The following is a 20,240-nucleotide window of genomic DNA, read 5'->3' on the forward strand; positions in this document are numbered from 1 at the left end:
AAAAAAAGACAAAACAAAAAAAACCTATACCCCAGGAAAGTAAGAGTCTACCATGAGCCAGGCGTGGTGGCGCATGCCTTTAATCCCAGCACTCGGGAGGCAGAGGCAGGGATTTCTGAGTTTGAGGCCAGCCTGGTCTACAGAGTGAGTTCCAGGACAGCCAGGGCTACACAGAGAAACCCTGTCTCTTTTTTTTTTTTTTTTTTTTTTCCAGAGCTGAGGACCGAACCCAGGGCCTTGCACTTGCTAGGCAAGCGCTCTACCACTGAGCTAAATCCCCAACCCCCCCTGTCTCTAAAAACCAAAAAAAAAAAAAAAAAAAAAAAAAAAAAAGTCTACCATGGCTGAGGTTCAGGGATAGAGTCAGGGAGAAAAGTAAGGGTTTGGGGTCTCTGTAGAGAGAAAGATGGCTTTGGGTCAGACATACTGAACTTGGATCCTTGCTCTGCCATTTTCTGGTTATATGATTTGATCATCTCATCTTATTATACATCACAACCTCACTGACTTAAACCGGTACATCCTTGCCCCTTTCCAGTTCTGGTGGTGGACTTTAACTCTGAGCTGCAGTCCCTTTTAGAGGTGGAGAGAGTCCGTTTCTTCACCTCTCCAACCTCTAAGACCTGACCTTCAAAGGCTCCATTTGACCTTCCAAGCCAACGTTCTGACTTTATTTCCTCTACCTCTCTTTTGAGGATCTTTGGGGCTAGAATAGACCCACCTGGGGAAATTCAGATAACTTGTTTTAAAACCATGTGTAACCTTTCATCCCCTTCCTTGCCTTGGGTAACCTAATATGTTCATCATCGGTTAGACGGGAGCATCTGCGAGGGGGCCGGCAGGCTGCCTACCACGGGACTAGGGCAATGACGGAACCTCTGGCAGGCTGGATGTTTATAAAATGGAGTTCCTTCAGAAAGTGTAGATTAGGAATAGACAATAACTGTATTATTTATTACTAAGAATTTACCTCAGAACTTAATGGGCTAAACCGATGCCATCTCAGCCAGCACGTGGGGGAATCCAACTAGCGTGCAGCTCAGGTGTGTGGCTCTAGTTGATGTCTTTCCCAAAGTTGCAGACAAGATATATATGAAGTCATCTAAGTTTTTCTAAGGCTGGACACTTCCAAGATGGTGCCTTTAACAGGTGCTGGTAGGTAAGGCTTCACTCTTGCCTCTCCTGGGACTGCAAGTGTCCTCACCATACGATCAGGTGACATCCCCCGGGGTTACTGATCCCAGCAAACAAAACATAAACCACAATGTCCTTTGTCTTCTATTTTTGTTATTTGGAATAATTCAGAAATAATAAAAATTAACTGTAATATTACCCAAAAGATTCAGACTACTATCAAGAAGATCTTTTTCGGGGCCAGAGAGACGGTTCAGCAGTTCCGGGTGGTAGCTGCTCTTGCAGAGGACCCAGGTTCAATTTCCAACTCACACTCAGTAGCTCGCAACCACCTATAACCCTAGTTCCAGGAGATCCAGTGCCCTCTTCTAGATTCCACAGGCGCTGCATGCACCGTGCACATACACATAGATATAAATGCTTTTAGTTAAAGACAATTCTTTCTCAAGTTAAATGTCATATGGGATGCCAATAAGTTGTCTCAAATGATAATCAAGGCCTCTTACTCCTCTGCTTATGAATTGTCTTAATTCAACTTTTTTTTTTTTTTTTTTTTTTGGTTTTTTGAGACAGGGTTTCTCTGTATAGCCCTGGCTGTCCTGGAACTCACTTTGTAGACCAGGCTGGCCTCGAACTCAGAAATCCGCCTGCCTCTGCCTCCCTAGTGCTGGGATTAAAGACGTGTGCCACCACGCCCGGCTTTAATTCAACTTTTTAATCAAAGCAGGACTTCATTGACTTTCTAAAACCTAGAAAGCATTAGTTTTATAAAACTTAATGCAGTGAAAAAGCTTTTCCCTTCTTTTGTGTGTGTGTGTGTGTGTGTTAATGACCCTTTACTATGTCCTCAGAAATGTGAGGCCCAAGAGGCTTTGCCACCCAAAGACCCCTTCTCCTGCCAGTGCCCTCGACCTTCATCAGTATTGACCTCCAGAAACCTGTGTAACATTGGGTCAACCCCATTTCTGTCTCAAGGAGCCATGGTACTGTTGCTTAGAAGGCCTTTTCAGCTAGTCCTGCCTGCACCCAAATCCCAGACCTACGGCTCAGCGAGTGGAGACTATGTAACCTCCCCGCGCCTTCTGTTCCTGCTGCTGTAACTTGAAAAGGTGATGATCTCTGCAGCTGTGCCCTGCAAAGATGGAAAACCTTCTAACGCCCAGCACACAGGAAGACCCCACATTACTAGGGCAACTTTTAGAGTCAGAAGAGCTTGTCAAATGTCCTTGGATTTTTGCTCACTCCTCCCAGGAGGTGAGAAAACCCACCAAGGATGGAATTGGTGTCTAACCAGCCAGGAGGAGGCTATTTCCCAGCCTGGATTGCCCAGGCAAAATGAATGGAAATGATTCGTCCACTTTCCAAGATGTGAGCCAAAAAGACTGCTTTCTTCTCCCTTCTTTCTCATCTTCCTGCTAGCCAAGAACTAGGGAGCCCTGGACCAGCAGCCCCTGGAGGCAGGAAAGAAGACTCCCTGTTGAAGACAGCAAAGAGCCCCAATCACCGACAGAGGAAACAAAGCACTATCTTTCTAGGCCAAGCCACGTGTCTTTGGATCTCTCCGCTACATCAACTTAAAAGCAACAAGGAGTTTAAAGGGTCCAGCCATTCAGCCCAATATTCATTATTTAACACCAGCTGACACATGCCTTCCATGTTGCTTCTTGCAAGTCTCCCTCTCCCCTTAAAAGGATAGGTAGGGCCTGAGAACCCTATGGACCAGTTGACTGTTTTCTGATGACCCATCCACCTCACAAAGGTCTCGAAGAGTCTGGGAGGCCTGCCACCTCTCTGCCTCTCTTGTCATACTGTGCTTCAGTGTGCCAAGGGCTGACGAAGAAGAGAGTGCCCATGACCGGCCTTTTACAGTTCCTGTACAAGTCCCTTGACAGCTCCAATTGGAGTTGACATGATGAGCAGCTGTGGAGGTGACAGAGGTCACATCTGGAGCGTCTGAGACCTCTGTTCCTTTCTCCTCCCCAATTTAGGACATTTTCATACAAGTTGGACTAGAAAGCAAAAGTAAAGACCTAAGCAAGGCTTTCTGCTTTCTGCCCATGGTAAGCCCTCTCTCCCTTCTCCCTCAGGACTGGATGGAGGTAGCTGAGTTTCTGGACAAAGGCTGAAAACCAGGATTGAACAGACATAATCACTGTCCAATCTGGTTCGCCAGGACTTCCCTTGGCTTTGAACATTTTAATGGGAGTTCAGCTCAGGGTTTTCTGGTTTACAGCTTGCCTTCATGTTATTTTTATATTTAAAAAAAAAAAACTTAGACATTTTCAAGGCTCTTGTTTGTTTGTTTCTGTTTGTTTTGTTTTTTGAGTCAGGGGTTCTCTTTGCAGCCTTGGCTGTCCTGGAACTCATTCTGTAGACCAGGCTGTCCTCAAACTACAGAGATCTGTCTGCCTCTGCCTTCTGAGTGTTGAGATTATGGGCTACAAAACTCATTTTAAAAAGCAAATTAGCAAAAGTAGCAAATTATCCAACTCTTAGAATCCCAGTGTCCAGATCACATCTGGTCTACTGTTTTTAAAATGCCTTTTTTTTTTCCTTCGAGGCTTTAATATAAGAGGTCCATGTATAGTCTAGAAGATATGCCTTTTAAGAGGGGGCGGGGGTCAGGCAGTGGTGGTGCACACCTTTAATCCCAGCACTTGGGAGGCAGAGGCAGGAGGATTTCTGAGTTTGAGGCCAGCCTGAGTCCCAGGACAGTCAGGGATACACAGGGTAAGCCTGTGTTGAAAAAATAAATAAATAAATAAATAAATAAATAAATAAATAAATTTAAAAGTGGGGGAGGGGAGGGGAGGGGAGGGAGGGAGAGGAGAGGAGAGAGAGAGGGAAGGACCATATGTTATTCCAGCATTCAATATCAATTTCCTGTGTTGGAAGATTCCTGAGGAATAGTAAAGTGGAGGCCCTTGGCTGCTTGAGGCAGAAGGCTGTAAGGCCGAGGGGTATTGTGACATGCTCCAGGGAAAGGCAGTCTTTCCTTTGGCTAACTGGGGTCCCAGGCCATTGGGACAAGGGAGCCGGACGGACATGGAACAGAGGCCTGGGGAGCAGCCCTCAAGAGTCCCAAAGAAGGAAAAGATCGAGGAGCAGCCGGAGACCCCAAGTCAGTCCGTCTCAGGCCGCGGTCGGGTGCTGTTAATAAGAGAGTTCTTCAAGCAGGATGAAAGCTACACGACCTTGCCCAACACCCAAGCAACAGACTGCCAAAATAGTTGCCGCAGTGCCAGGCAGCGACTCAAGCGCACCAGAGACAGCTTGGCGGACAACCCCGAAGCCCCGGCCGCCAAGCGAGCAAAGATGCCGCAGCTCTCGCGTCTCAAGAAGGAGGACTTGCTTGATTGCGAGAAGCCTTGGGCTCCACAAGGGAACCCCGGCTCAGAAGCCGCTGAGATCGCCGAGCTAAGCTCAGAGCCCGGCAAGCAGCTGCTCCTGGTGCTGTGCCACGCGTCGGCGCTGGACACGCAGCTGCCGCGACTTCAGCTGCTCCTGCAGCAGGTACGGGTCCAGAAGCGTCGCCCGCCAGCCGCGCTCGTCGGGATCCTGGTGCAGCCGCGGCCGGATGAGGAGGACGAGTCGCGCCGCCGTCTGGGGGACCTGCTATACAGCATCTTCTCTTCAGAAAACCCGGGGGTCGAGGTGCACACAGCAGTGTTCTGTCCCAGCCGCCCCCAGGGTGTCCTGGACGTCCAGCGCGCTGATAACCAAGGGCACATGGTCCACCTAGTGGATCGCCAGACCCAAACGGATGGTGAGGGGCCCGAGGGTGGAGACTGGGACTGTTGTTCCCCCTGAGAAGTGAGCAAATCCCTGACCTTAGAGCCCCTGTGTTGGCGCCCTCCAGACGTTTGGGGTATGATCTGAATGGTAATGAACCAGCGTCCTTTCCCCAAGATGTGTGGGCTGGGACAATCTGAAAGTGTTCCGAGTTAAACCAGAGGGTTACCTCTCCGGACTATCTGCGCCCCCCCCCCCCACACACACACACAGTGTAGGAGAGAAATCATGTTTTTATAACGTCCTGAGGGATGTTGTAGGACCTGTAATAGCCCATCCTCCTCCTCTCCAAATGCACTAACGCCATTCCCAGGTTCCTCAGCGGACTCCCTAGTCTGTTACTTCTCCAGGGGATAGAATGACGATAAAAGCAGCCTATTGTGAGCCAGTCATTGTGCGAGGGGCTCTTTACCTCCAGTTTTCACAGCACCTCTCTAAGGTTGGGACTTCAAGAGAGTCAACTAGCTTTTACCACTGTGTTTTTTACTCAAAGCCCCTAGTAAACTTGTGACCCCAGAGGGTTAATTTGTAGCCTAGAGTCACTGAGCAGTACGCTCTTAACTTGGGCTTCAGGCACTTTCTGTTTCCAGAAGCCCCTTCCTGGGACAGCATAGGAACCAGAAAAGTGTTCTGAGCACAGGCGCCTCGATGTTCCATTACAGAGGCTCTGCCGTCCTCTCAGCGAGTGGCCACAGCAAGCTCTCTCTCTAGTTAGACCCAATCCCCTACCACATGACATGCAAGGATGAAGGACTGCTTGATGCTAGACCACACTCAGCACGTGGAGGCTAACTTTGGGATGGATGGTGACACGCTCACTCTAGTGTGCAGAACACCCTGAAAGGCCAGAACCTTAGGGACTGTTGTTGATGGGGCATGGTATTATCACACTCAAAGTCTTATCCTTGCAACCTAATCTCCAACCTTTTAAACTCACTACCACATGACAAGGCTCCTGGTTTAAAAAGTCCCCACTGATGGGCCCATTCCAACTGGGACTCTCCTCGGGGACTACAAAAATCCTAGCCTGTCTTTGGCAACAACCTCTTAGTAAGAAAATTTCTGCCTAGAGTCTTCTGAAGGGCCCCATCCTTCCCCTTTCACTCTTTATCGCTTCTAGAACTTGCTGGCTCTCCTTGCCCAGATCTAGGGCAAGGGGAATGAAAGCTAAGACAAAGCTAGACATAAGCCTAAACTAAGTGCACTGTGACTGTGATGTAGAGGAGCCAGTTCTTGGCAGAAAACTCTCATGAGGATTTCTCCTTGCTTCTGAACCATTTCTCCTTAATGGTACAAACATTCCTCAACCTGTATTCTGTCCTCTATCTCCCGGAACACAAGCTTGTGTGTCCCTTTAAGGAGAAATGGACTGACTAGCTATTTCATGGCTATTTGGAAATTCTACCCAAATATGTTCCTGCCCCATCAGACTCGTTTAAACCAGTTGTTTTCAACCAGGAACAATGTTAACACCTTCTCCAAGCTCTGGGCATATTTAGCCACATCTGGAGATGTTCTTTTCCTTACACTGACGGGGTGCTGGCCAGTCAAGGCCAGAGAGGCTGCAGAGCTTCCAATAACCCACAGAACAGCCTCCTCCAAAAGATATTATCTAGCCCCTAGTGTCAATTAGGACTGAGACTGAGAAACTGATTTCAGTCAGGTTATGCTCATCAAAGTCTAGCAGACACTGAAAAGGTTCCAGCCTGATTCTGAATGGCATCCCTTCAAATGGTTCATAGATCTTTGACCTCAGGAAACTGCCAGCTTCTTGTGGATTCACCTACCCACTGAACCGCCTTGCTCCAAACCAACCAGACACAGCCTGAGCCATACTGATCTGAGCTGCACTCCCAATCCATATCTTTCTCCAATCTTCTCATGCAAGAAACTTAAATTTTTCCAATTCCTTAATTTCAAAGTCTGTATAATCTGATTCCCCATTGCCTACTGGGCTCATAAAGAAAAACAACCCTTAATTAGAACTTAATCTTGAGTGTGTCACCAATCAACTAGAGGTGGGGGTTTAGTTTGGGAGGTACTAATATAACTGAATTTCTCTGAACATCAATATCCTTTTGGGGATAATAATAATAGTGATGACAATAATGTAATAATAATAATAATAATAATTAATAATAATAATAATAATAATAATAATAATAATAATAATAATTGTTGGCAAAGTCTTTGCTGGCTCTAGAAGCCTGAAAATAGATTCTCTCACTTCACTGTTGACATCTGGTCTAGCCTTTGTGAGTAGCTGGTCTAGGACCTTTCTGGCTCACTCGCTCTCCCTCCACCCTCCTTACTGCATCCTCACCCCTCCCCCAGCTTCTGGTGTCTGAGTAGGGCAGGTGTACTTTACCCACACAGCTTACCTACTTCATGGAGGAAGTTCTCTTTCTGGGAACGCACTTTTCTATTGTGATATGTGACAGTTAGGCTATCTTTTCAAAGCACTTTTCACTCTTCCACCCTAAAATGGAAGTTAAATTGTTAAGAGATTCATGGTCTGTTTGACCTAAACCAGTGTTTTCAGAGGTCATTCCAATGGAATGAACTTGAGAAATTTTTCGTTTTCTGAGAACTGGCTTAAGGTAGAATTGGCTAAATTCAAGGATTCTTATAAAAATTTAGACATACACACACACTCATACAAGCAAGCACTCGTGTTCACATATATTCAGAGGTGACAGAAGGCAGTGGGTTGTGGGAGGTAAAATGCTAAAAAAAAAAAAAAAAAAAAAAAAAAAAAAGAAGTCAAATCTTCAGGAAAGTTCCCTAAATGTTAACCATAATGTTTGTATTTGGGGATAGACACGTAGAAACCAGCAACGGAGCTGAGAATCCTATTCAGGATTTCTTCTAATAAAAGGTAGCTCTCACGGACCCTAGAACGTGCAGCCGAAAGGTGCCTGAGGCTCAGGTCACATAATCATGGATCCAGTTCTCATAGGCCCAGAGACTGTCTTAATCAGACCATGGAGGAACCAGGCAGCTGCTGCCCCCTGCCGGTTCAAGCAGGAAGCCCTGGGAGAGGAAAACGGTGCCAGAGCCCTAGCCACAGGGGCCAGCCTGGCTTTTGTGACCTCACAGGAGGTATGGGTGACTCTTGTCTGTGGGACCTTGCTGTGGTCAAAGATCAGAGACATACCCACAAGGGAGACTACCTCCCTAGGGAGGGAGCCAGGAAATTCACAGCTCCATGTAGCTCCACGGTGTTACTCTAGAAGGATCACCATGAAGAAGGTCAAAAAGAAAAAGTCTGATTCCAGGCGCCGCAGGAATTCCATTTCACCGCAGACTAGCTCCGACTCCTCACAGCAGCCCAGCTCAGAAACCCCGCCGTCATGTCCAGAGCCCGCCTCGCCACCATCTAAGCCACAGCCTTGCCAGGAGTCCACCCCACCACACCAAGTTAACCCTGAGCCTAAACCGCAACAGCATACACCACAGCCTCTCCCGCCTCCAGAGAAACGTGCCTCATCTCCGTGCCTGGTACCCATGGAACCTAAACCAATTCTTCCATGCAGGAAAGCAGGTGGGCGGACTTCCTGCTTTAAGGCAGTTCTAGCCTTCTTGCTGATAGAGTCCCAGAGCCACCAGAGACAGGTTCCTGTCCGGTGGTGGTGTATAGTCAGCATGCTGCCTGGGGCCAAGTTTATGAGCTGTGGAGGGGATGATTTTTTTTTTAATTTTTTTTTTAGTTTTTTCGAGACAGGGTTTCTCTGTATAGCCCTGGCTGTCCTGGAATTCACGTTGTAGACCAGGCTGGCCTCGAACTCAGAAATTCGCCTGCCTCTGCCTCCTAAGTGCTGGGATTAAAGGCGTAAACCACCACGCCCGGCGAAGAGGATGATTTTTATGAGAGAGTAGAATCCCTAGGCTTTGTCCTTCTGTAGCATCTCAAGTCTCACTGCAAACAGCCATGGATACATACTAACATTTACGGCTCCATGGGGGAGACCCTCTCATTAGGAGTCAGTTAGCATCCATTCAGAAATTAAAAGCAAATATAGACTAAAAGAAAGGAAGCAGTGATAGGCCTTCTGGCTACTTTTTACCGGTTATTCTCACGAGAGGCCGGACCACTCCAAAGAAGATAGTACAGGGTGATGGAGGTATATGACTGTGGTATAGCCTTTGAGAGAATTGGGAGTTTCTGTTTGTCAGATGGAAGATAGGAGTTTTGTTTTGTTTTGTTTTTCCATGTTACCCCAAGAGATCTGACCTTGGACTACAGAGAGAATGGCTAGATCAAAATATAGGACTCCTGACTAACTCCTAACTTCAGATAAGCCACAAATAATGTTATAATCCTTAGTATCTGTTCCAAATAGGCATCCTATATTTCTGTTTGTCATTCCTTCCCACAGAAGATACTAGAAAAGGGTCTGCGCAATGTATAAAACAAACCAAAAATATAAAAAAAAAAAGTATTTTGTAGCCATCATTTTAATTTAGTTTAGCTCTGTCTAATATTAAATGGCTGGCCAGCTGTCAAAAAGTAGTCTCCATCTTCTTGGATAGCCAATGAGAGACAAAACTTTGGACAGTATCAAGGGGACTCAAGTGGAGTTGGAAAGCTGGGATGCTCCAGACCGCTGAGGATAATGAAGATAGCCAAGTGACCACTGACCGTTCCTTCCATACCTAGTACTTCATTCATCCATTTCCGTCCATCTTATCTGACGATACTGTAGGGAGGAAATATCCCTTTGTTCTCTGGAGCAGCCCTTGGTATGGTTGAAAGGGGAACTTGGGCCTATTCTGATTCCAGATTCCCTACCCTTGACCTTCCAATGTCAAGAGGCCAGCTAGTCCTCCAGAGAGGAGGAGGAGGAGGAGGAGGAGGAGATCTCTTTCTGACCTTTCCTTGAACCATGACCAAAGTATTCTATGTTCTTAAGCAACTCACACTCTGGGCCACAGCAGTCCTAAGACAGTCTGAGCAGAGAACGAACACGAGCCATGAGAGAACCAGAGCTCTCAAGCCAAGGAATTGCCAGGACAACGGGGACTCTGTGACTGGTGTCTGTGTGCAACGTGAGCTTCAACCATGTAGACATTTCTGGGTGATAGCCTCAGAGCTGGTGTCAGTAGAAAGCAAAACCTTCCTGTACCACATCCTTAAACCTTTAAAACGATAGGGTATTGAAGAGGCAAAGGAGGGACTGTCCATGGCCTACTGAATTTGTTAACTTTCTCATCACTGTGACCCAGTTATCTGAGAAATTACTGAAACGATGACTTATTCACGTTGGCTCACGGTTTTAAGAGTGTCCACGTATCACAGCAAGGTGTAGCTCACAGTGAGTCTGCTAGGAAGTGAAGAGAGGGATTACAATGAAGGGCCCAAGGCAAGATAAAACCTGCAAAGATGTCCCACTGATGCCCTACAACACCTGCTAGGATCCACCTCTTAGCCTTTACCAACTCCCAATAACATGACTTCTAGAACTGTCCTAGAGACTGTGTCTCACTCCCAAGAACCAGGTGCAGTCCTCATCTCTCTCCTTCTCTGTCCAGCAGTGCCTCTGACCTATGTGGCCCCACGCTCCTGCTCCTGTGCAGCCTGCCCGGGCAGCTCCGCTTGCTGGCGTCGTCTGGGGCTTTGCCATACCCGAATCTTTGATGTCCTTCTACCTCGGGACTGGTCATCCATGCCAGGGAGAGGAATCCCAAACCTTCTCACCTTCTACAGGTTCCCGCATGAATGGGAGGGCTAAAAAGCCTTGGGTGTAGAGTTCCCAGGGCCAGGCTCTGTCCTCAGATCTTGTTGGCAACTGTGTGTAACTTCCTGCAAACATCATAGGCTTTTCAAAAGCAAAGCCTTCCTTCTAAATAACAATGTCTCTGGTTTGGTGGGCCGGCTCTTTGTCGTTCCTTTTTCTCTGAAACCGTCATCTCTGCTGACAGCACCCTCCCACCTAGCACACTGTAAACTCCAGAGCTGTATGATTACACATTAGTTAGCCATTCACTTTTTTTTTTTTTTGGACCCATACCATCACAGGGAGTGTCTATTTATTAAACAGCATGTTAATTATCCCTGGAACTCAATGATAAACCTGATCGAGTAACTTATAGGTCCCTTCTGCCAATAATAGCAAAATCTGTCCCACACAGAATATGCCATGCTTTTACCAGGAACACTCACAGGGGCCATGTTTTCTAGACCAGTCTATTAGCGGCAGCTCCTTCCTTTATCATGACATCACCCAGTCTCGGTCCTATTACTCCTCTTCCACAATGCCTCCAAGAAATGTCATATGTCATCTGCCCACTGGCACCCATGAAAAGGGTTCTGTCCATGTTAAGAACAGACTGAAAATGTCCTCACTCTTGCAGGACCTTCTGGGTCATGTGTTGGGGCCAGGAGAGGGGCCTCTACCCAAATGAGCCACCCTGCTTATAATCAGGATTTCACAAAAACCCCTTGGGGATCTCATATCAGGAGCACAGCCCACCATCCCATCCTCCTCTCTTACCCTTTCCAGCTCCTTCTCTTGAATAATAATAATAATAATAATAATACCCACACAGATACAGAGCTGATTTGGGGAACAGAGCATACCTAGAGTCAGAGATACCATCTATTGAGTCCCAGCCAGGAAGAGTCTGCCCACCACTCACCCACACAGTCTGTCTGTCCATTCATCTGCTGCCAGATGGTGCTGTGTGTTCCCCTGGGTGAAAAAAATCAAATCCTACTCTGAGAAGATGCTAGGTGGTCTGAGGGACACCTAAACAAGATCTTCACCTTCCAATGTGTTCAGCCTGTGAAGCTAGCTAAGACCCGTGCATTTGGAAGCCTGTGCACAAAGCAGGTAGTGTGTGGGACAGGAGGGCTTCTGGGAGTTTCAGAGTAAGTACCGTATCAGGGTCCACAGCATTGTGTGCCCAGTGTGTGAGCCAACTCCAAAAATATCCTTGGATCCCTCTCTGGCTTAGGATGGAAAGAAGGGCTGTTCTAGGCTGTAGGAAAAGCCAAAACACAGCTCAGAGTTAGGAATGCAAGAGAAAGAGGCATAGAACCCCATAGCCAGGGCAAGAGTTTATTTTCCCACGTGAGCCCCTGCTTCTGCAGTCTTTACCTTCTCAGAGGACTTCTACTAAGCATCCATGGAGACAAGAATCCCTCCTGTAGTTGCCTTTTTATCAGACTAGATACCACATTTTCTGAATGGCTTCCTGACTTATACTGATTCACTCATTTGCTGTCCCAGTCTCTGTAGAGGCTGTAATTAATATGCTATTTCCTGATATCTGAAAATCTCTAAAATGCCTCAGAGGGTTGCTGTGAAGCTTAAAGAGGAGGTGAGTGAGAGGTGTCTGGTACAAGACCTGGCACATCGTGGTCTGGACCACCCTCGTACCCTGTTGCCTCTCTGGGCATCAGTCGCAGGCTACCGACCCTCGTACCCCAGGGGTCTTGTAGGAAGTTTTGTGGAGAGAGGTGAGAGCAATGTGTCCCTTTGGGAGAATGACCAGGAGGAGACTCTTAAGTTCCACTGTCTCATTGCAGTACACAGACACTGAAGCCTTTCTCCCCAACCCCCACTCCCTTTCTGCTTTGCTTTATAGAAAACCATCAAGGAAGTACTGCGCTCCCCGTAACTCTCGTGCTTCAAGCTCTTGGAACTGTTGCTGTGGCTCTGGGGGCCTTGGGAGTTGCCTACTTCATGGCTGAATCCTTGTGAATCAGACCCCAGGCCCACTGTCCGGCAGGTAGGAGGATCACCTTGTCCCTTTTCTCTAGCTAGAGAAGAATATCTCAAGGTGGACGAGGCCTTTAGGCCTTCAGCCTGTCAGGGAAGGTTCATGATCATTCCTGCTGCCTCAGGACTCTTTCAAGCCTCTCTGGAGACCTTTGATTAGAACCATCAGGACAAAGGCCCTTCATACAGCCCTGTCCCCTGACCTGCTATGGCTTCCCTAGTCCTAGATGGGAAGAAGGAGGGGAGGGGAAAGGGTAGAGATTATCTCGGATAAGCCCCACTGCTGGATCCCCAATTTCCACTCACACCAGTGTTCAAGCTCATGCTGTGCATGCTTCTTTGGAATGTGTGTGATCTCTGCCCCACTGCTCATTTATATTACACCATCTCTGCATACGAAGATGTCTTCAGTCACCACTCCTGTCTCACCTGAACCCAGAAGCAGAGACCCAATCAAGGACTGGGTGCGCCAGATACCTGGAGGAAGTGCTCTCAGGACAAAGCAGGGCTGGGTGGGAGGCAAGAACAAGAGCGAAAGGAAGAAGGGAAGGCTCCAGCCCTGTGGAGTCCTAGAATGTTATCTGTACAACAGATACTCTTCCTCAAGAGACACGAGGCTTCCCTTTCATTTCCCTGTGTCAGTTGGTCAGTATGTGACTATGTGGGTGTAGGGAGGAAATTTGAGTTCTTTGGGTAAAAAGCAATTCTCCTCGAGCTGAGGGCAAGTCCCTGGAGGAGGAGGGAGCTGTTGGTCACCCACAGCCAAAAGTCATCATTCAAAGAGCCAATGGCTCAATCAAGAAGGGGACTGGGAAGAGGTGGTCACCAAGAGCACTCACTCACAAGGCATCCCAACAGCTAGGTCTTCTTCAAATGGTCTTGAATGCTTAAAAAGTGATGGTTGAGGTAGGGAATGAGAGCCAAGGGAGACATTTCAGCCCGTCCCTTCTGTCCTCCCATCCCATGCATGGGAATGGACAGGGGTTGGTTGTAGTCAAGCATGGGTCTGGGAATTGATGCTTGAAATACATAAACATCCAAACCCTGTGAGAGCATCGCCCCTAGAGCGCCTGATGACTATTCAAGGATCATCTGAGGAATAATATTAAGTATTAAACCACCCTGACCTCCAGGAGACAGCATAGCACTTAAGAGCCTTTTCTTCCCTCTTCCTGGACTTTCTAGGAGTGGTGGAATATTTGTTATTATGTTGTCATGCTATCATGTCAGCATGGTGGCAGAGAAGATGCTGGCTCTGGATTTAAACTGACAATCTCTAGTCTAGACAGTGCCACTTGGAATCTCAGTGTTAGGGGCATGACTGTCAATGTCACGTCTAGTGGAGAGAAAGCTCTCTCAGAAGATGACGGTCATGAGGATCCAAAGAGAGATATTAAGAGTTGAAGTCCCAGAGACAGAATGGAATGAGGAGTTCATTGTGTCTATTGAACCGATGATGCATGTACCAAATGGTCCAATGGCAGGCTGGCGGGTGCTGCTGTACCCCAGTGGTAGCAGGCCTTCCTTTTATAGGAGCCTATTGAGAACGTTGCATTATTTGTGGTCTGGTATATTTAATATGTTCAAAGGCCTGTTTTTTCCCATCTGACATAGCATCCAAACCAGAAGAGGATCCCACTGGCCAGGAAGAAGTGAGGCAGAGGTCAAGTGGTGTGGGGCAGTCCAAAGTTCCCACTGCCGTGGGCAAAATGTTTCTAGAAGTTTCAATGGTAGTATAAGTTCATAGATACACCTTGTAGGTATAAAACCTAGAGAACTACCACTCTAAAACATATACGATAGAGAAGGGCTTTATGGGTACAGTGACCTTTGAGGCTCCTTAGTCCCTATGAAAGGAAAAAAGGTAGCTAGGTATCTCTCTGTCAAAAATGAACCTCCATCAGAAAAGCAAAGCTGCCTCCTCTTAGAGAAAGATGCTTCCAGAATTTTCTTTCCCAAATCTTGGAGAACCAGCCTTTCCCATAGCATTCTTCCCCAGCTGACAATGAATCAACAAAAGCAAAAGATTCCTTTGGGACATTGAATATGATCAAACTCTACACCATAGCCAACGTCTGGGGGAAGGAGGTTCCATCTCAGCTGCTCAGGTCTCTAAGGAATGGGGAGTTAACATGAAAGGTGCTGACATTGGCTGAGCCCAGGAGATGTTCTAGGACTTCACAAATAGTGCCATAGCCTTGAGTTGAAGCACTGACTTTGAAGAAGCAAACAAGAAAAAGGGAAGAGATAAGTGAAGAAGGAAGAGGATCAGGAGGAGAAGGAAAAAGAAAAGGAGGAGGAGAAAGGAAGGAAGGAAGGAAGGAAGGAAGGAAGGAAGGAAGGAAGGAAGGAAGAAAGAAAGAAAGAAGAAAGAAAAGAAAGGAGAGAGTAAGAAGCCAAATAGAAGGAAATTGAATTCTAAAATAATTTACCTTTTTGCAAAAAGTGTTTAGCCATTGAACCCTTCCTTACAGGTAAGACTATAGAGTGGAAAGCTGTTGAGATAGGTCACAGGAATTGATTAATGAAGCTAATGATGCTGTCAATTATCATTTATTTTTTCCTTACAGATCCAGTTTCCATCAAAGGATCTTACTTGTCACCAAAATAGATAGAGAGAAACTATCTTGTCTCTTTTCTTCTTCTTTTTTATTATTTTTTTATTTTTTTTTTTGAGACAAGGATTTGTTATGTAGCCCAGGCTAGCCTTAAACTCACAATCCTCCTACCAGAGCCTTCAGAATGCTAGGGTTACAGGTGTGTGCCACCACACCCAGCTAGAAATCTGTCTTCAGTGTGTTTTACTCAGAAACATAAAAGTTGGATCTAGCACAGAATCGGGAAGGTAAGGTTGGGCTAAGGACCTGCTGTTTCTTTACAAATGGTCAAGGGGGGATTCCAGAAGGAAAAAAATCAGTTCCTGACGAGGGTCGTTTTTACTTAGGGGTTCATGGCATGGCACCCCAACTATGCCACTCTGCGTAAGGATTATTCTAAGAAGAAAGTCATTGAGAAACTGAAGCTCGTCTCTGCCCTCTCTGATCTACCTGAGAACAGCATAATCTCTGCTATTACAATGAGGTGACGCCATCCCGGGAAGGGTGAACAGTCTTGTCCCTGAAGACAGCACACAGGAAAACCATCCCACACAAAGTCTGCCTTGTCTCCATATCGGTGCCCTTCCACAGTCGGCCACCATTCACATTCAAACCTTTTATAGCTTCCCTACAAAATTCTTGCTGTTTATGGGGATGTCTGTACATCTTTTGTGTCATTTGCTCTGTGCATAGGCACTGCCTCATTAATAACTTGTTTTTCTCTTGCTAACCTGCCCTTTGTCCATCTAATTTGGAGGACACAGCCAACAAACCTAACATGGGTAAATGAAAAAGTATTTCTCCCTCCATATTAGATAGGAAATTTTCCAATCCCCCCCCCCAAATCTGTATGTTAAAACCTTAGCCAGTGCCCAATATGTCAGTATCAGAAGGTGGAGCCTTTGGAACATGATTAGGTCATGAGGTAGTACCCTCATGGAATGATTTTAGTTCCCATATTAAACAAAAAATAAAAGACCTCAAAGGGCCTGGATGTAGCTCAGTAGGTAGAGTATTTGCTGAGCATGTACAAAGCCCCAGGTTTAACCATCAGCACCACATAGACCAAATGTTTTGGCACACACCTGTAAACCCAGTACTCTCTAGGTAGAGGCAGGAGGATTACAAATTCAAGATCAGCCTCCACTACATAGCAAATCCAAGAGCAGCCTGAGCTCCATGAAACCCTGTCTCAAGCCCAGTTGTATCTCTAAAGAGTTTCTCCTCTGCTCTCCTCCTCACAGCACTCAAGACTTCTGTGACCTCATGAGGAGGGGAGACTTCTCCCCCACAGAAAGTATAACACTGCTGCTGTGGTTGACTCCACTGGGTCTCTCCAATCCAGTTCTAACACGACCTGCCTGGAGACAGATCCTATTGAGAGTTCAGGTGGCAAGACTGCTTCCATTCCGCAGGTTCTAGACCCAGATCCTGTGCCTCTGACCCACTAGTATAAATCATGGTCTCTCCCAGCCCTCCTCAAAGTTGGGTTTACTAAGATGGCTCTAGGAACCCAGGGAAACATCTTTATTAGCTTATAAAGATCTACAGAGGGGGTGGGACAAGGAACCTCCTTGTCCTCTCCCAGGGCACCATCCTCGGTGAACTGTCACTTGGTCAGCTACCTAGGACCGCCCCATCCTTGTCTTGGATTTTTATGGAGATTTCATTGCCTAGGCATGGTGGAAGCACAGACAGCTGTGCAGAGATGTGATTGGACAAAAGGGGTTTGATCCAGTGCTGAATGGATCAGGGCTGAGGAGGATAGACATAGCAGGGCCTCTTTGGATTTTTCTCAGACTCTGGATAGTATATCACCCTCCAGGCAGTTAGTTCCCTCTGGAATGGGGAGGCTCCCGAGACCTCATGTAGATCACAGGCATCTTTATGGCCAGCTGCAAGATGGGTAGGAGAGAGTTTCTATAGCCTACCTTAGGGAAAAGAAATTCTAACATTATGGCCTGCCCTGGGAGGGAAGACTCAAAGTGACGAGTATAAATTTAAAACACAGCACACCTGCTAGCAGTATTTTTGAGTAGCAGCGCAAATGGACTAAGATAATACCCCACACTGTTTTTGTGTATTCTCAAATCTTTCTATCACAGTTCACTGATGAGAAATCCCCACTCTTCACTGGGCTGTGAAGGTGGCACCCTCGAAAACTGGCATTATAGAAAAGTAAGAAGGCTGGGGAGACGGCTCAGCAGGTGCAGACCTGTGCGGCGTTGCTTTGGGGAGCCGAAATAAGACAAACCATTAGAACCAATTCCCAACATTGCTCAGCCTGCTTTCTTACAGAACTCCGGACCACTAGCTCAGGGATGGCACCACCCACAATGGGCTGGGTCCTCCCCATCAATCACTAAGAAAATGCCCTACAGCTGGATCTTATTGAAGGCATTTTGCTCAATCGAGGTTCCCTCCTTTCAGATAACTCTAGTTTGTGTGTCAATAAGATATAAGACTAGCCAACACCCATGCCGATGACTTTGAAATGCATTCTGGGGGGTGGGGGGGGGAGGCAGCGGTGTCAAAGATGGCACATGTGGATTCCTCAGTCCTGTGACCCAAAATGCACACGGTGTACCTGCAGTAAGGCCTAGGACAGCAGTATTGGGGAACCCTCGGATGCTTGGCTTAGTCCTTCCTAGGGATCACTTCAACAGGCTGACCACAAACTACAGAAGGAGGACCTGTGTCCTGAGGAGTCATAAATAAGGAGAGACACAAGCTAAGGCCCTCTGCTTTCTCACAGTGGTCTCCAAGAGGTGCTGAGTGTGGTGGGTCAAGGACCTACCATGGGTTCTTGTACTGGGGCCAAACCACTGGTGAACACTTGAAGGTAAGGTCTTCCTTCTTCAGGCTGTCTCTTGAGAGCAAAGATGAGCTGGGGAATCTGTTCAAGGCAGCATTTATAAATTCCACAGGTAACTCTTAAGGCAAAAGGGATGTAGATGAAAGCCTTACAGAGAAGGTGAATCCTATTCAAACGGGAGCAGCCAGGGCCCACACACCAAGGCTCTCAGCCCTCTCTACAATGCTGCAAGCTCCTTGAGTAAGAGGAGGCTCAAAGCTTGGAAAAGGGGCCTTCTTGGGCCTTGGCTGCAAGTTTACTTTTCAAAGCTCTGCTCCCTGGAAACCTCCAGGGAGAAGTGACTCACACACATATCCCAGCATCCACTGCTCTTGGCAAAGGCAGCTTCTTGCCTCCCCAGCTTGGAGCTGCTGGGGATGCAAGCACGGATGCTTTCTTTCCTCTTTCTTTCCTCGTCCCTGGACTGCTCACACAGACCTCATTCACAAGCCAGCTATTGAATGCTTGCTGGAAATGCAAATTGCTCAGCAGCGAGTCTTCTTTTCACACACTAAAGTTGCATACTCCTGAGAGCTGCTAAGCAGGACAGGCAGGCATCCCAGAGCAGGAGGCTCCCGAAGAACTAATGTTTGTGGTTAAAGGAAGCAGAACTTGGAGCTGGCAGCCAAGCAGGACATGCACCCCACTGAGGGTTCTGCAGGTGTCTGGCCTCTTGCCCCGCCGTGACCCCGGGCTTGCCTCTTTTGTTCCTTCATTTGAGTGCCACATTAATCATGGGTGACTAAGGAAGGACTCAACCCAACAGAGTTGTTGCCCATCCACAGTTCAAGTCCAAAGAGCTGGATAAGCTGCTGAGTGAGCCACTAGCTCCCCTCCACCCCAAGAACCTGCAGGCTCTGGGTACAGTCTCCCACCCAGACTCTGAGGATAACTCAGTGAGCACGAGGCTGGCTGACTATGCTCCCTACCACAAGTGCTCCTGACCCAGCCCTCACCCAGTATCTTGGGGTCCCTTCCTTCCCCAAGGCTCTCTCTGAAGTCGAGGTGTTCTTTCTTCTCATGCACCAGGTAGGAGTCACTGGGCCTGAGATAACTGAAGAGAACAGGCTCTTCTCTCCTCTCCAAGCTTCCCATTCTCCACCAAACAAAATACAATAAAACCAAACAACAAAAAACCCACTTGGAACCGGGCATGGTGGCGCATGCCTTTAATCCCAGCACTTGGGAGGCAGAGGCAGGTGGATTTCTGAGTTCGAGGCCAGCCTGGTCTACAGAGTGAGTTCCAGGACAGCCAAGGCTACAGAGAAACCCTGTCTCGGAAAAAAAAAAAAACAAAAAACAAAAAACAAAAAAACCCACTTGGTTAAAATGGGTGTTTACCCTCTGAATTCTGTAGACTTTCATACCAAAGATTTGTAGCCTGTTTCCACTTTCCAAGAGAATCGTTTCACATAATCTGCTTGGTAGTGGGATGTTTTGTTTTGTTTGTTTTGTTTTGTGTTTTGACAGGATCTCACCATGTACCCTTGGCTAGCCTGAAACACATTGTGCAGAGCAAGAAGGACTCAAACCCACAGTGATCATCTTGCCTCTGCCTCCTGAGTTTTGGATGTGTATTAACATGCCCAGCTTTCTTTAAGATAGGGTCTTACTATGTAGCCCAGGCTGGCCTAGAACTCATGATCCTCTGGTCTCAGCACTTCCAGTAGTGCTGGGGTAACATGTATGCCACCATACCCAGACAATTTCTCATGGTTGCATGATGTTCCCGCATATACCTGGTTTATAATGGATCAAGTATAAGTCATCCAGACTTAATTAGCATCTGGTCACCATATCACTGAATTTTGTCTATGGTGTCAGTTATAGTCACTCATGAAGGAGAGGAAACCAGGTCTATCTGCCTTGGACAACAAGGGGAATCTGACGGTTTATGTAACGGTATAATCCACAAGAAGCAGGCTTTGGGGTAGGTTTTATTCAAAACCTTTTCTTCTCCGCTCCCCATTTTGCCTTCTGTGGAATTAGTTTCACCCGGTGGCTATAATGGTTGTGTTAGGGGCAGAAAGATGCACTTCCCTCCTCACCCATCATAAGGGGCCTGTCCTACAAAGGCAGGTTAACAAAAGCATCCTGCCTTTACTGAATCTGTTTCATTTAACACTCAAGCCCTTTGGT

General features: G+C 47.1%; 1 protein-coding gene across 7 annotated transcripts; it reads left to right on the forward strand.

Annotated features, from left to right (window-relative positions):
• The first annotated feature begins 4,104 nt into the window (after positions 1-4,104).
• Spata3 (spermatogenesis associated 3) lies at positions 4,105-15,996 on the forward strand. Of its 7 annotated transcripts, none has more exons than XM_021162362.3 (4): positions 4,105-4,900; positions 10,459-10,633; positions 12,517-12,660; positions 15,595-15,991. In XM_021162362.3, the coding sequence occupies exons 1-3, from the start codon at positions 4,105-4,107 to the stop codon at positions 12,620-12,622; spliced, it is 1,077 nt and encodes a 358-aa protein (XP_021018021.2). In that variant the 3' UTR covers positions 12,623-12,660; positions 15,595-15,991. The 7 variants fall into 7 exon arrangements, with proteins under 7 accessions (XP_021018021.2, XP_021018012.2, XP_021018039.2 ...); XM_021162353.2 differs by lacking the exon at positions 15,595-15,991 and adding an exon at positions 15,221-15,279; XM_021162389.3 differs by lacking the exons at positions 4,105-4,900; positions 15,595-15,991 and adding exons at positions 8,042-8,470; positions 15,221-15,279.
• Positions 15,997-20,240: the final 4,244 nt, after the last annotated feature.

Source organism: Mus caroli, unplaced genomic scaffold (genome assembly GCF_978045245.1).
Source record: "Mus caroli unplaced genomic scaffold, Mus_caroli_1 scaffold_1, whole genome shotgun sequence".
Classification (NCBI taxonomy): domain Eukaryota; kingdom Metazoa; phylum Chordata; class Mammalia; order Rodentia; family Muridae; genus Mus; species Mus caroli.